The sequence below is a fragment of the Leuciscus leuciscus genome (assembly GCF_965113295.1).
Source record: "Leuciscus leuciscus genome assembly, chromosome: 7".
In the NCBI taxonomy this organism is placed as follows: domain Eukaryota; kingdom Metazoa; phylum Chordata; class Actinopteri; order Cypriniformes; family Leuciscidae; genus Leuciscus; species Leuciscus leuciscus.
In genome coordinates this window covers 45,807,820-45,823,862 of record NC_138731.1, presented here as the reverse complement: position 1 = coordinate 45,823,862, position 16,043 = coordinate 45,807,820, and the positions used below count along the sequence as shown (strand labels likewise).

Below are 16,043 nucleotides of genomic sequence, written 5' to 3'. Positions count from 1 at the left end.
GAGCGAAGAAGCTCAGGAGTGGTGCCGGGATAGCGGCGGATACCCGTATTTCGAGACTAGCGCTAAAGATGCTACGAATGTCGCGGATGCGTTCGAGGAAGCCGTGAGACGAGTCTTGGCTTTGGAGGAACGACACGAGCATTTGATTCCTACAGACACCGTTAACCTGCACAGAAAGCCACGCGGATCCTCGCCGTGCTGTTAATCAGCGGGAATCGTTAGATATTTAATGTTTCTTGAATGAACTGGATGAATCTGCGTTATGTTTCGAACATGCACGCACTTTGATATGCACTAAACACTGGTTTGGTTTCATTTTGGGTGTCATTCTTGCATCTGAACTGCCTGACGATTCTGCGCATTCAGATGTTTATATATATATACATATATTTATCTCTCTTATGGGGTTTGAGTGGGTTATTGTGTGAGACGGATGTGGTTTTGTGCTCAGCATGATAGTCCCGATCGTGAAGAAGAGCAAATGCACTGCGTTATTGCACCAAGGCTTTTGTTTTCCATTTTAAAAATATCGAAACCTCATTAAAACTAAAGGAATTTACTTGAGACTCTGTTAAAAACAAAATTGTGTCTCGTTTTCCAGCACAAACATCTGGAAAACGAGACTGAAACACTGAAGAAGAACATCTGTGTCGGATAATGTGTATTTCTCTTACCTCATTGACAAAGAGTGTGTCTTATTTACTGAAAACAAGTCTTAATATATCATATGCCGTTATGCTTGTCTAGTAAATATATCTTGTTTGATGGATTTTCAGATATTTTTGCTGGAAAACAAGACAAAAGTACTGAGATGTTCTTATATAACTATGATTAACATGCGCAGGCGTTCATATTCTCTGGTTGATTTCTAATATATTAACATTACAAAATTGTGTAGCGTGTGCCAAATATATACAAAGTACTTGTACTAAAGATATGGATAATATGGTGGAGAGTTTAAGCACTTACTTTAAAAAGATGCACTAAAATCTCAATATTGTAGATTGTTAAATTGAAATTAAAAAGTATGGAACAATACTTGTTGAAACTGTTTATTTGATTTAATTTAATAATGTACAAGCGTGAAATCTTCATCGTTAATGTATTTCTGCACTCCTTTATTCAGACACCATCTGTTGTACATTAGCAGCTGATACTGTGAAAACACCGAGTATAAACAACTCAAACATGAAATATGACTCTGAATGTATAAAAGAAGCACAAAACAAAAGAATCCGTGTATAAAACGCATCATCCGAGGAGATGCTTCTTCCCGAGGAACTGCACTTTCCTGTCGAACGCAGTGGAGCGTATCGGCGCGTTGGCTTCATAGAAGGGGTTCATTGCAAACTGGGTAAAAACACACATAAACATGTTTTAAAACAAACACAATGTGTTCATACTGGAATGCAGAAATAATGCATGACTTACCTTGATGTACAGATCATAAACATCACTGAAGAAGTTCTTGATTCCGTCCTCTTGCCGGACATCATGGAGCATAATAAATCTCATATGTATACAAGGAAAGTTAAGGATAAATAGGACAGGATTCATTACAAACTGTGTTTCATGCAGTCCTGAGATCGGATGGTTATGACAGACAGGGATATGTTTATAGCATGCATGTGTATGGTTCACTCGTGCATCACGTGATGAGGAGGATATGGCCAGCGGTGACGAAGGCGGAGACGAACCACTCGTTGAACTTGTCCACGGTCTTCAGGTACATGTTGCTGGACTGCCACATGTTCTCATCCACCAGATCCAGAGCGGCGTGAGCGATGAACTGGTTCAGGTGCCGGTGATCATCCTGTCAGCAGATTACAGTACAAACACCATCAGCATCATCACTGTTTGATGACATCATCATCATCCTGTCAGCAGATTACAGTACAAACACCATCATCATCATCATCACTGTTTAATGACATCATCATCCTGTCAGCAGATTACAAACATCTCACTGTTTAATGACATAATCATGTAGTCAGGTATCAGTGACATCATCATGTTGTGAGGTATCAGTGACATCATCATATTGTCAAGTTTAAATGACATCATCATGTTAGGTATCAGTGACATCATCATCATGATGTCAGGTATCAGTGACATCATCATCATGTTGTCAGGTATAAGTGACGTCATCATGTTGTCAGGTATCAGTGACGTCATCATGTTGGCAGGTATAAGTGACATCATTTTGTGAGGCATCAGTGACGTCATCATGTTGTCAGGGATCAGTGACATCATCATGTTGTCAGGGATCAGTGACGTCATCATGTTGTCAGGGATCAGTGACATCATCATGTTGGCAGGTATCAGTGACGTCATCATGTTGTCAGGGATCAGTGACGTCATCATGTTGTCAGGTATCAGTGACGTCATCATGTTGGCAGGTATAAGTGACATCATTTTGTGAGGCATCAGTGACGTCATCATGTTGTCAGGGATCAGTGACATCATCATGTTGTTGTCAGGTATAAGTGACATCATGTTGTGAGGCATCAGTGACGTCATCGTCATCATGTTTTCAGGTATCAGTGAAGTCATCATGTTGTGAGGTATCAGTGACATCATCATATTGTTGAGGTATAAATGACATCATGTCAGGTATCAGTGACATCATCGTAATGTTGTCAGGTATAAATGACGTCATCATGCCCACCTTTGCTTCTGTCTTTCCGGGAGGGAGAAACTCCATCTCAAACACTGGATTATCATGATGACCCACCATGACGAAATAGAAACTCCCTGACATTGTGACTCGTCAGTGTTTAGAGCTGTAAACATGAAATCAACAGTCAGTTATTGACAATACTCGACATGTAAACAATGAAGAATACGCACAATACATCTTACCGCAGGAATAATGACGTTAGTTTGGATTCCTTTAGAAATGGCACATTCTAACAACAGACCTTCTTTAAATAAATAACTACTTGTTTAATTCACAAAGCAATTATTAGGAAGAATAATACCACAGCCGATGAGGACCATACGCGCACTGTGCACAGAGTTCCCGTTTCCGGTGCGCTGACCCAGCTGACACAAGCGGCCAATGAGAGGACTGCATGCGTCACACGTGATAACGACGATACCGGAAACACAACACAACAGTTTGTTGTCAGTTAGAGATTTTAAAGGAGCCGCTGCGCGCGTCGCGTTGCCGAGGAACCGACTGTGGAGAATCAGCGATGTTGGATCGATTATCATGAATGATAGTGTTTATTAATTTCAGTAATCATGTCTATGAGTAAAGAGGAGAGTTTATCCCCGGATGAGATGCGACAGAAACTCTATCAGACCTTCAAGAGCCGCGGGCTGCTGGACACTCTGAAGGTGCAGAGATTATGAGTTATTATCATCTCTATATTATCTCATAGCCTATAGTTAACGTAGTGTTTTTGTACAGTCTTGTTTTTAAAAATCTATCTATCTATCTGTCTATCTATCTTTCTTTCTTTCTTTCTTTCTTTCTTTCTTTCTTTCTTTCTTTCTTTCTTTCTTTCTTTCTTTCTTTCTTTCTTTTGGTAGTGTACTACTGCAGCCACTAATTTCCTGAAAAAGGACAATAAAGTATACTAACTAACTATCTGTGCGTCCTCACTCTCTCTCTCACACACACACACACACACACACACACACACACACACACACACACACACACACACACACACACACACACACACACACTCACAGACACTCCTTCTCTCTCTCTCTCTCTCTCTCTCTCTCACTCACTCACTCACTCACAGACACTCCTCTCTCTCTCTCTCTCTCTCTCTCTCTCATACACACACTCTCACACTCACTCACTCACACTCCTCTCTCTCTCTCTCATACACACACTCTCACACTCACTCACACACACTCCTCTCTCTCTCTCTCTCTCTCTCTCATACACACACTCTCACACTCACTCACACACACTCCTCTCTCTCTCTCTCTCTCTCATACACACACTCTCACACTCACTCACTCATACTCCTCTCTCTCTCTCTCTCTCTCTCTCTCTCTCTCTCTCTCTCTCTCTCTCTCTCTCTCTCTCTCTCTCTCTCTCTCATACACACTCCTCTCTCTCTCTCTCTCTCTCTCTCTCATACACACACTCTCACACTCACTCACTCACACTCCTCTCTCTCTCTCTCTCTCTCTCTCTCTCTCTCTCTCTCTGTGTTAAGAAGCGAGTGTGTCACATTCAGGGTTGAGAAACACTGATCCTAAAACTCAGAATCGTACATTTTCTAAATCTGCTCAAGCCTGTACAAGCTCGTGCTACAACCCTTCCTCCTCCAGTAGTTGTGTGTGACCTGTTTTGCAGACGCATCTGCGTAATCAGCTGATCCAGGACCTGCAGCGGCCGAGAGGAGAAGCTGTTCGTCACACACACTCGGTGTTGGTCACTGCGTGCAACAGTGTGATCGCGGATCATCTGCGGAGCGCTGGATACGAGTACACACTCTCCGTCTTCCTCCCCGAGTGCGGGATGAGCCGAGACACGGTGATTACACACACACACACACACACACACACACACACACACACACACACACACACACACACACACACACACACACACACACACACACACACACACACACACACACACACACACCTGAAGGGGTTTATTCTGAGATAACACACACACACACACACACACACCTGAAGGGGTTTATTCTGAGATAACACACACACACACACACACCTGAAGGGGTTTGAGATAACACACACACACTGGAAGGGGTTTGAGATCACATACACACACACACACACACACACACACACACACACACACACACACACACACACACACACACACCTGAAGGGGTTAATTCTGAGATAACACACACACACACCTGAAGGGGTTTGAGATCACACACACACACACACACACACACACACACACACCTGAAGGGGTTTATTCTGAGATAACACACACACACACACACACACCTGAAGGGGTTTATTCTGAGATAACACACACACACACACCTGAAGGGGTTAATTCTGAGATAACACACACACACACACACACACACACACACACCTGAAGGGGTTTATTCTGAGATAACACACACACACACACACACACACACACACACACACCTGAAGGGGTTTATTCTGAGATAATACACACACACACACACACCTGAAGGGGTTTGAGATCACACACACACACACACACACACACACACACACACACACACCTGAAGGGGTTTGAGATAACACACACACACACACACACACACCTGAAGGGGTTTGAGATAACACACACACACACACACACACACCTGAAGGGGTTTATTCTGAGATAACACACACACACACACACACACACCTGAAGGGGTTTGAGATAACACACACACACACACACACACACACACACACACCTGAAGGGGTTTGAGATAACACACACACACACACACACACACACACACACCTGAAGGGGTTTGAGATAACACACACACACACACACACACACACACACACCTGAAGGGGTTTGAGATAACACACACACACAGGAAGGGGTTTGAGATCACACACACACACACACACACACACACACACACACACACACACACACACCTGAAGGGGTTAATTCTGAGATAACACACACACACACACACACACACACACTTGAAGGGGTTTGAGATCACACACACACACACACACACACACACACACCTGAAGGGGTTAATTCTGAGATAACACACACACACACACACACACTTGAAGGGGTTTGAGATCACACACACACACACACACACACACACACACACACACACACACACACACACACACACACACCTGAAGGGGGTTTATTCTGAGATAACAATCGGCTGGATGTACATTATCCCACCTATGACACAGCATTTCAAAACATAAATAATTATGGAGATCAGAGATATTGATATTTCAGATTAAACTGTTTTAAAATCGTTCCTGTTTGTGTCTTATAATCCAACAGTGTATAAAACAAGTGTCACAAAATGGCCGCCGCTGTGTTTGTATGAAACGAGAGAGAGCGAGTCCACGATACTGGTGGCATAATTAAATAACTCTACACTAAATATTGATTCGACTGAGTTTTAATATTTTATTAGCTCACCAAACACAAAACTTCCACGAAGAAAACCCGTTCCTAGCTAGTGTGTGTAGCGAGTGTGTGAAGCGAGTGTGTGAAGCGGGTGTGTAGCGGGTGTGTAGCGGGTGTGTAGCAGGTGTGTAGCGAGTGTGTGTAGCGAGTGTGAAGCGAGTGTGTGAAGCGAGTGTGTGTAGCGAGTGTGTGTAGCGAGTGTGTGAAGCGAGTGTGTGAAGCGGGTGTGTTGCGGGTGTGTAGCGGGTGTGTAGCAGGTGTGTAGCGAGTGTGTGTAGCGAGTGTGAAGCGAGTGTGTGAAGCGAGTGTGTGTAGCGAGTGTGTGTAGCGAGTGTGTGAAGCGAGTGTGTGAAGCAAGTGTGTAGCGAGTGTGAAGCGAGTGTGTGTAGCGAGTGTGTGAAGCGAGTGTGTGAAGCAAGTGTGTAGCGAGTGTGAAGCGAGTGTATAGCGAGTGTGTGTAGCGAGTGTGTGAAGCGAGTGTGTAGCGGGTGTGTAGCGAGTGTGTGAAGCGAGTGTGTGAAGCGAGTGTGTGAAGCGGGTGTGTAGCGGGTGTGTAGCGAGTGTGTGAAGCGAGTGTGTGAAGCGGGTGTGTAGCGGGTGTGTAGCGAGTGTGTGAAGCGAGTGTGAAGCGAGTGTGTGTAGCGAGTGTGTGTAGCGAGTGTGTGTAGCGAGTGTGTGTAGCGAGTGTGTGAAGCGAGTGTGTGAAGCGAGTGTGTGAAGCGAGTGTATAGCGAGTGTGTGTAGCGAGTGTGTGTAGCCAGTGTGTGAAGCGAGTGTGTAGCGGGTGTGTAGCGGGTGTGTAGAGTGTGTGTAGCGAGTGTGAAGCGAGTGTGTGTAGCGAGTGTGTGTAGCGAGTGTGTGTAGCGAGTGTGTGAAGCGAGTGTGTGTAGCGAGTGTTTGTAGCGGGTGTGTAGCGAGTGTGTGTAGCGAGTGTGTGTAGCGAGTGTGTGTAGCGAGTGTGTAGCGAGTGTGTAGCGAGTGTGTGTAGCGAGTGTGTGAAGCTGGTGTGTAGCGAGTGTGTAGCGAGTGTGTAGCGCTGCTGACTTCAGTGACCCGGATGAGCCGGTGTTTCTGTTGTTATCTGGGAATAACACACCGCTGGATGGAGCGATCGACCAATCAGAATCAAGTATTCCACAGAGCCGTTTAATAATATATGGTAATCTCTTGTTTGTGTTTGGCTCAGGTGTTCTCAGGCCGAGAGCTTCTGCAGCTCATGAAGATCAGTCCTCACACGCCGCTACACACATCTCTGGTGATGCTCTATATGATTAAATACCAGTGGATTGGATCAGTTGTTGTTTTGTGTGACACATTCCTCTGTTTCTCCTTCTTTCACATTCGGCAGGTTTCAGATATCCAGTCGGGACAGACGGGTAGGTCATGATATGATGCAGATAAAATTTAATTGTTTCTCTTTTTAAAAACTTTGCTTAAAGTCCCACTGTAGTCAATCATGTTATCACTTAAAACTCATCTTTGATCACCAAAATGACATTTAAATGTTTTTTCCTTCTTCATGTCTTAAAATATCTTGACTGTAACTCGACACCCTTGCCTCATTTAGTATGCGTGGTTCTATGAATATGCAAATGAGCCCCGCCTCCACTCACTCACTCAGCTCAGAGATCCACTGGTTGACGATCACACGTTGATCTGATTGGTTACAAGGTAGTTTGTGACGTCAGAAACACCAGCGATTTCAAAGCGTGTGTTTGAGACTGTCTTTGGTTCACTGCAGTTTTAAGGAGGAAATACTCAGAAATGGAGTCGACTTATGAACTTACACATGCTTTGACTATAAGCAGATTAAAAACACCACATATTTTAGAAATTACCCTTTTTCTCCTGTGTTTGAGTTAGAGAGGAAGTCAAGGAAGTATCTCTGTGTTTTCTTTTTCTTTTCTTTTGATAGGTAAGTTATTACTTAAAACCTTAGTTAGAGGAACCTTTTGTTTATTGTTTTGGCCTATCCCTTCCTGAAGCCTTACGTATTTTTTCCACATTCTATTAAATAAAATACCTCTGTTTGTTTGCTCAAACTGGTGTTACTGAGCTTTCTTGTGGATCAGCCCTGGGACTTGGAGACGGCAGTCCCCTCAGTCTCTCCCCACCGTTTATTTGTTACACCCCTTTCACCCCTAGATCTTTTTTTTAAAAAGGGGTACGTAACAACACATAAACAACATTAAAATCTGGATTTTTAACACGGGGGACTTTAATAAATCCCTCTGCTGGTAAATCTTATTTACTTTTTTTTTAATGCTGGTCTTATTGTGAACGATTCATCATTGCACATCCACATTATTGTTTTTAATCTTTTTTTTCTAAATATATAAACATGCTTCATCTCTAAAATGATTCTCCTTTTCGGCTGACTTAATCAATCCCTGTTATATTTCCCTGTTATATAGACACTATTCCTGATTCCTTTTTTGGTACAAAAAATCCCATCCTAAATTGTTCTCACTCAGTACGTCATCAGGGAACTATGGAAGCTTGTTTCCGCCACAGAATAAAAAAATAAAAAAGGTAATTGTGACTTTTTTTTCTAACAATCCTGACTTTTTATCTCAGAATTGTGAGATATAGCCTAAAGTCGCAATTGTGAGAGAGAGAAAAAAAAAGTGTTTTTTTTTTCCTTAGAATTGGACTTTATATCATGCAATTCTGAGATAAAAAGTCGCAATTATCTTTTAAAATGTTTAGATCTGTGGCGGAGACGAGCTTCCATAGAGAACTGCAGTAAAGAGGTTGTGGCTAGTGTTTCACTAATAAGCGTTTCTGCTGACGCTGTTGGTTCAGCATCTGCTCTCTGTGATGACTGTTGTTCAACTCGACAGGTTTCCTGATGAGCCTCTTCACTGAGCTGACGGACCGGCACACTGACAGACACTGCTGTGACACTTCCACCCAAACCATCTCTATATCCGCACATCAGGAGTCTCTCGGTAAGCCTTCACATCTGTCGTGTGTCACACTGAATTACACGTTCCTTGTGTGGAGTGTTCATTTCTTAGAGTCCCACTGTAGTCAATAATTGTATAACTTAAAACTCATCTTCGATCTTCAAAATTACATTTAAAAGTTTTTTTCCTTCTTCATCTCTTAAAATATCTTGAATGTAACTCGACACCCTTTCCTCATTTAGTATGCATGGCTCTATGAATATGCAAATGAGTCCCGCCTCCACTCACTCACTCAGCTCAGAGATCCACTGGTTGACGATCACACGTTGATCTGATTGGTTACAAGGTAGTTTGTGACGTCAGAAACACCAGCGATTTCAAAGCGTGTGTTTGAGACTGTCTTTGGTTCACTGCAGTTTTAAGGAGGAAATACTCAGCAATGCTGTCGACTTATGAATTTACACATGGTTTGTCTTAAAGCGTACAATCTTTTTACACATTTTACCATGTTTAACCATATTTAGCAGATTTTCCTCCAAAAATCTACCCAGAAGATGCAAAAAAGTCGAGATGATTCCAATCTTTTCTGTGATTTCTTTTCTTTACTTTCATTTTTCATAATATTAATATTTTAATAGTATTTCACAATTTTCACTGTATTTTTGATTAAATAAATTCAGCTTTGATCACAGGAATAAATTAAACTTTACTATATATTTACATAGATTACATAGATTTACATAGTTTTACGTTGGAATAATATTTCACTGTTTTTACTGTATTTTCTATTGTATTTTTAAGTTGAGAAGATGCAGCTGATCGACGAGGAGTATGAAGTGCTTCGGCACAGAGGAGAGCGCTGGCCGTCAGTCGAGGCAAAGCTTGCGGAGTATAGGAAGGAGATCCAGGAGCAGGCACAGCTCGAGCTCAACACAAAGGTCTGCAAGAAAAGCATGTTCAGGAGTTTACATGAGTAAAGGGGCGGAGGAACCTTTTCATACTTCCCGGAAACTACCCAAACACTGGATCTGGGTTACACAAAAACTACCCAAACACTGGGTTGTTACGTCTGACCCAGGATCTGTGTTACACAAAAACTACCCAAACACTGGGATGTTACGTCTGACCCAGGATCTGTGTTACACAAAAACTACCCAAACACTGGGATGTTACGTCTGACCCAGGATCTGGGTAACACAAAAACTACCCAAACACTGGGTTGTTACGTCTGACCCAGGATCTGGGTTACACAAAAACTACCCAAACACTGGGTTGTTACTTCTGACCCAGGATCTGGGTTACACAAAAACTACCCAAACACTGGGTTGTTACGTCTGACCCAGGATCTGGGTAACACAAAAACTACCCAAACACTGGGTTGTTACTTCTGACCCAGGATCTGGGTTACACAAAAACTACCCAAACACTGGGTTGTTACGTCTGACCCAGGATCTGGGTTACACAAAAACTACCCAAACACTGGGTTGTTACTTCTGACCCAGGATCTGGGTTACACAAAAACTACCCAAACACTGGGTTGTAACTTCTGACCCAGGATCTGGGTTACACAAAAACTACCCAAACAATGGATTGTTACGTCTGATCCAGGATCTGGGTAACACAAAAACTACCCAAACACTGGGTTGTTACATCTGATCCAGGATCTGGGTTGCACAAAAACTACCAAAACACTGGGTTGTTACGTCTGACCCAGGATCTGGGTAACACAAAAACTACCCAAACACTGGGTTGTTACGTCTGATCCAGGATCTGGGTTACACAAAAACTACCCAAACACTGGGTTGTTACGTCTGACCCAGGATCTCGGTAACACAAAAACTACACAAACACTGGGTTGTTACGTCTGACCCAGGATCTGAGTAACACAAAAACTACACAAACACTGGGTTGTTACTTCTGACCCAGGATCTGAGTAACACAAAAACTACACAAACACTGGGTTGTTACGTCTGACCCAGGATCTCGGTAACACAAAAACTACACAAACACTGGGTTGTTACGTCTGACCCAGGATCTGAGTAACACAAAAACTACACAAACACTAGGTTGTTACTTCTGACCCAGGATCTGGGTAACACAAAAACTACACAAACACTGGGTTGTTACGTCTGACCCAGGATCTGGGTTACACAAAAACTACCCAAACACTGGGTTGTTACTTCTGACCCAGGATCTGGGTTACACAAAAACTACCCCAACACTGGGTTGTTACGTCTGACCCAGGATCTGGGTTACACAAAAACTACCCAAACACTGGGTTGTTACGTCTGATCCAGGATCTGGGTTACACAAAAACTACCCAATCACTGGGTTGTTAAGTCTGACCCAGGATCTGGGTAACACAAAAACTACCCAAACACTGGGTTGTTATGTCTGACCCAGGATCTGAGTTACACAAAAACTACCCAAACACTGGGTTGTTACGTCTGACCCAGGATCTGTGTTACACAAAAACTACCCAAACACTGGGTTGTTACGTCTGACCCAGGATCTGTGTTACACAAAAACTACCCAAACACTGGGTTGTTACGTCTGACCCAGGATCTGTGTTACACAAAAACTACCCAAACACTGGGTTGTTACATCTGACCCAGGATCTGTGTTACACAAAAACTACCCAAACACTGGGTTGTTACGTCTGACCCAGGATCTGGGTTACACAAAAACTACACAAACACTGGGGGCTTTTGCACCGGAGGAACCTTTTCATCGTTCCTAGAAATATTGGCGGAAGTTCCCGGATTTTGGCGTGTTTGTTCGTAGGAACTAGGAACGATTTTAGTTCTAGGAACTCATTTTGGAAGAACTAATTCAGCTCCTACTTCAGAGTCGGTCTAAACCAGCACTATAGGAACTACAACGACGGTAGTGTTCGCTGATTGGCCGAACACACGTGAAACACCAGCACACGCCATTTTAAAAAAGCACACAGATTAAAGCCTTTATATTTACTCTAGTAACTAACTCTACTGACATGGAAAACAGTGATAGATGAGCCTCTAACCTTTACGCTGAGGAGAAAATCCAACGCAACTTTGAGGGATCAAGAGAAACATGATCATGAATTTCTGCTCAGCAACACTGGACATCAACCACACAGCATACGCTCATAACTCTTCATTACTGTCTACTTTCTATGTATAACAGTTTTATCTAAGCTCAGGCTCAGTCGTTCTCAGTGCTGTCGAAATAAAGGCCCGCCGCTCCGTCAAAATAAGTCATAACAACAAGCGCGTCTTGCGTCGCTTCAGAGTTCCTACTAGCGGTGCGAACGCAACCAGGAAAATGTTCCTGAGGGAACCATTAGTTCTCGGGGAAACACCCTGGTGGCTAAATGCTTTTCTTACTTAGTATTTTTGTCTTATTTCCAGTTCAAATATCTAAAAATGCTTAAATCAAGATGCATTTACTAAAGTAGTAAAATGCCATAAGATACTGTCTCTTGTTTTCTGAAGTAATAAATCAAAATTAAGAGAGTATTTGCTTAAAAAAAGCAAAACTATCTGCCAATGGAGTAAGAAAAGCATTTTTTGCAGTGTAGAACTATCCGTAGCGAAAGCCCTTTAATAATGCTGTCTTCCTGCAGATGCAGCACTTCATGGAGGTGGAGATGGCGAAGGTGAAGCGTGAGGAGAAAGAGGCTTCTCGAAGAGAGATCCTGGAGCTGAGACGAGACATGGAGCGAACGCATGAGCTGAAGTCTGAGGCTCTGATGAGTCGAGAGAAGAACGCCATCGAGAGATTACACAGACAACAGGAGGTGCTGTCAGAAAATACATACAGAACTGATTAGTGCTGGGCGGTATGACCAAAAATCCATATCACGGTATTTTTCTGAATTATACCGGTTTCACAGTATATGATGATAGGCTATTATTATTTTTTCAAGCATGGGTGTTAACCACATGTACTACTGAATGAGAGAGGAAATACTGCAGTAGACTGACTTATAATGCCCTATTTTACTGTCATGAGTGAATATTGTAGAGATAATCCAAACTAGTATGCAGGCTTGCAGTGTTTATAAAGAGGCACCAGCAGGAGGCGCTGTAGGAGCAGCAGAAACAGCGGTTTCCCTGGTAACAGCTGTACACAAAGTGGTTTCCACGGTAACGGCTGAACATAAACCAGCACATAAACGCTGCTTTATCAGGAAACATAAAGAAAGATTCAATTGAAATAACATTTCTAAAGACAGTCAATTCCCTTCAGACACATTCATATACAAACACCCACGCTGCGTTTAGACTGTGAAACGTGCAGTGCTCATGTTTGTTCAACGATGTCAATGCCAACCACTAATAGATTTTCCAAAAGGCAGTGTTGATATTGTGAACCAATATATGGGAAACACTGTAATATAATTTGACAGCTATCAGTTATAGTTTAACTCTCCATCTTCACCGTCAGGCTCAGTAACACACACACAGTGAACAGTGAAAAGAGACCCGTTTCAAACAGTGTCGCTCCGCGTTCCCAACGCTGTTAAAGCGACATACAATGGTATTGCGGTATATTCAAAATTCATATCATAACACAAATAAACACTGGTATTCGGTGTGAACCGGTATACCGCCCAGCACTATAACTAATGTCACCAAATCAGTACAAACCAGATGTTAATCCTTCAATGCTCCCCGTTTGGATGACATTGTCTGATCCAGATAGAGGAAAAAGATCTTTATGCTCAAAGACAAGCCTTGCTGAGAGAGATGGAGTCTGTGCGGAGCGGAGAGATGGAGCTGAAGCTGAGGATCGAGGCCTTCGAGAAGTGAGTCACACTCGCTGTTTACACCAGCAGACTTAACCCTCGAGCTTCACTGGTGCTTCACACTAGCTTTACACTTCACACTCGCTGTTTACACTAGCAGACTTAACCCTCGAGCAGCGCTTCACTGGTGCTTCACACTAGCTTTACACTTCACACTCGCTGTTTACACCAGCAGACTTAACCCTCGAGCAGCGCTTCACTGGTGCTTCACACTTCACACTCAGTTTACACCAGCAGACTTAACCCTCGAGCAGCGCTTCACTGGTGCTTCACACTGGCTGTTTACACCAGCAGACTTAACCCTCGAGCAGCGCTTCACTAGTGCTTCACACTCGCTGTTTACACCAGCAGACTTAACCCTCGAGCAGCGCTTCACTGGTGCTTCACACTCGCTGTTTACACCAGCAGACTTAACCCTCGAGCAGCGCTTCACTGGTGCTTCACACTCGCTGTTTACACCAGCAGACTTAACCCTCGAGCAGCGCTTCACTGGTGCTTCACACTCGCTGTTTACACCAGCAGACTTAACCCTCGCGCAGCGCTTCACTGGTGCTTCACACTCGCTGTTTACACCAGCAGACTTAACCCTCGCGCAGCGCTTCACTGGTGCTTCACACTAGCAGTTACACTCGCTGTTTACACCAGCAGACTTAACCCTCGAGCAGCGCTTCACTGGTGCTTCACACTCGCTGTTTACACCAGCAGACTTAACCCTCGAGCAGCGCTTCACTGGTGCTTCACACTCAGTTTACACCAGCAGACTTAACCCTCGAGCAGCGCTTCACTGGTGCTTCACACTCGCTGTTTACACCAGCAGACTTAACCCTCGAGCAGCGCTTCACTGGTGCTTCACACTAGCTGTTTACACCAGCAGACTTAACCCTCGAGCAGCGCTTCACTGGTGCTTCACACTAGCTTTACACTTCACACTCGCTGTTTACACCAGCAGACTTAACCCTCGAGCAGCGCTTCACTGGTGCTTCACACTTCACACTCAGTTTACACCAGCAGACTTAACCCTCGAGCAGCGCTTCACTGGTGCTTCACACTCGCTGTTTACACCAGCAGACTTAACCCTCGAGCAGCGCTTCACTGGTGCTTCACACTCGCTGTTTACACCAGCAGACTTAACCCTCGAGCAGCGCTTCACTGGTGCTTCACACTAGCAGTCACACTCGCTGTTTACACCAGCAGACTTAACCCTCGAGCAGCGCTTCACTGGTGCTTCACACTAGCAGTCACACTCGCTGTTTACACCAGCAGACTTAACCCTCGAGCAGCGCTTCACTGGTGCTTCACACTCAGTTTACACCAGCAGACTTAACCCTCGAGCAGCGCTTCACTGGTGCTTCACACTCGCTGTTTACACCAGCAGACTTAACCCTCGCGCAGCGCTTCACTGGTGCTTCACACTCGCTGTTTACACCAGCAGACTTAACCCTCGAGCAGCGCTTCACTGGTGCTTCACGCTCGCTGTTTACACCAGCAGACTTAAACCTCGAGCAGCGCTTCACTGGTGCTTCACACTAGCAGTTACACTCGCTGTTTACACCAACAGACTTAACCCTCGAGCAGCGCTTCACTGGTGCTTCACACTCGCTGTTTACACCAGCAGACTTAACCCTCGAGCAGCGCTTCACTGGTGCTTCACACTGGCTGTTTACACCAGCAGACTTAACCCTAGAGCAGCGCTTCACTGGTGCTTCACACTAGCAGTTACACTCGCTGTTTACACCAGCAGACTTAACCCTCGAGCAGCGCTTCACTGGTGCTTCACACTGGCTGTTTACACCAGCAGACTTAACCCTCGAGCAGCGCTTCACTGGTGCTTCACACTCGCTGTTTACACCAGCAGACTTAACCCTAGAGCAGCGCTTCACTGGTGCTTCACACTAGCAGTTACACTCGCTGTTTACACCAGCAGACTTAACCCTCGAGCAGCGCTTCACTGGTGCTTCACACTCGCTGTTTACACCAGCAGACTTAACCCTCGAGCAGCGCTTCACTGGTGCTTCACACTAGCAGTTACACTCGCTGTTTACACCAGAAGACTTAACCCTCGAGCAGCGCTTCACTGGTGCTTCACACTCGCTGTTTACACCAGCAGACTTAACCCTCGAGCAGCACTTCACTGGTGCTTCGGGCTCAAACGTGAGCATGAGGGGCTCTGTGTGATCACAATTATTTTTTATTTTTTTCTTCGATCAAATAAGATCAAATAAAACATTTTTTTATGTTATAT

The 16,043-nt window shown here is 44.2% G+C and overlaps 3 protein-coding genes and 1 long non-coding RNA gene across 12 annotated transcripts in view; 3 read left to right on the top strand and 1 right to left on the bottom strand.

Annotated features, from left to right (window-relative positions):
* rab9a (RAB9A, member RAS oncogene family) overlaps positions 1-1,038 on the top strand; it is a 4,767-nt gene extending 3,729 nt beyond the window's left edge. The window contains exon 4 of the mRNA XM_082174822.1: positions 1-1,038. This exon is cut by the window's left edge and continues 425 nt beyond it. Coding sequence (XP_082030948.1) covers positions 1-205 — 205 coding nt within the window. The 3' untranslated portion in view covers positions 206-1,038.
* trappc2 (trafficking protein particle complex subunit 2) lies at positions 1,039-3,064 on the bottom strand. 2 transcript variants are annotated; one of them, XM_082174824.1, is made up of 5 exons: positions 2,982-3,064; positions 2,669-2,783; positions 1,670-1,813; positions 1,432-1,518; positions 1,039-1,350 (listed from the first exon to the last, which is right to left on the bottom strand). In XM_082174824.1, the coding sequence occupies exons 2-5, from the start codon at positions 2,759-2,761 to the stop codon at positions 1,252-1,254; spliced, it is 423 nt and encodes a 140-aa protein (XP_082030950.1). In that variant the 5' UTR covers positions 2,762-2,783; positions 2,982-3,064; the 3' UTR covers positions 1,039-1,251. The 2 variants fall into 2 exon arrangements, with proteins under 2 accessions (XP_082030950.1, XP_082030949.1); XM_082174823.1 differs by having other exon boundaries at positions 2,863-3,043.
* LOC309502417 lies at positions 1,821-2,412 on the top strand. 4 transcript variants are annotated; one of them, XR_014207250.1, is made up of 2 exons: positions 1,821-2,021; positions 2,133-2,412. It is a non-coding gene; the product is annotated as an uncharacterized lncRNA (long non-coding RNA). The 4 variants fall into 4 exon arrangements; XR_014207251.1 differs by having other exon boundaries at positions 1,821-2,048; XR_014207252.1 differs by having other exon boundaries at positions 1,821-2,048; positions 2,103-2,412.
* Positions 3,065-3,110: 46 nt separating the features above from the next.
* ofd1 (OFD1 centriole and centriolar satellite protein) overlaps positions 3,111-16,043 on the top strand; it is a 45,073-nt gene continuing 32,140 nt past the window's right edge. For 3 of the 5 annotated variants that reach the window (XM_082174647.1, XM_082174646.1, XM_082174643.1), the window contains exons 1-8: positions 3,112-3,342; positions 4,325-4,504; positions 7,287-7,355; positions 7,449-7,476; positions 8,944-9,051; positions 9,811-9,947; positions 12,617-12,790; positions 13,695-13,801. In XM_082174647.1, coding sequence (XP_082030773.1) covers positions 3,247-3,342; positions 4,325-4,504; positions 7,287-7,355; positions 7,449-7,476; positions 8,944-9,051; positions 9,811-9,947; positions 12,617-12,790; positions 13,695-13,801 — 899 coding nt within the window. In that variant the 5' untranslated portion in view covers positions 3,112-3,246. Of the gene's footprint in view, positions 3,343-4,324; positions 4,505-7,286; positions 7,356-7,448; positions 7,477-8,943; positions 9,052-9,810; positions 9,948-12,616; positions 12,791-13,694; positions 13,802-16,043 lie in introns of all 5 variants that reach the window. The other 2 variants (XM_082174644.1, XM_082174645.1) reach the window with 1 other exon arrangement.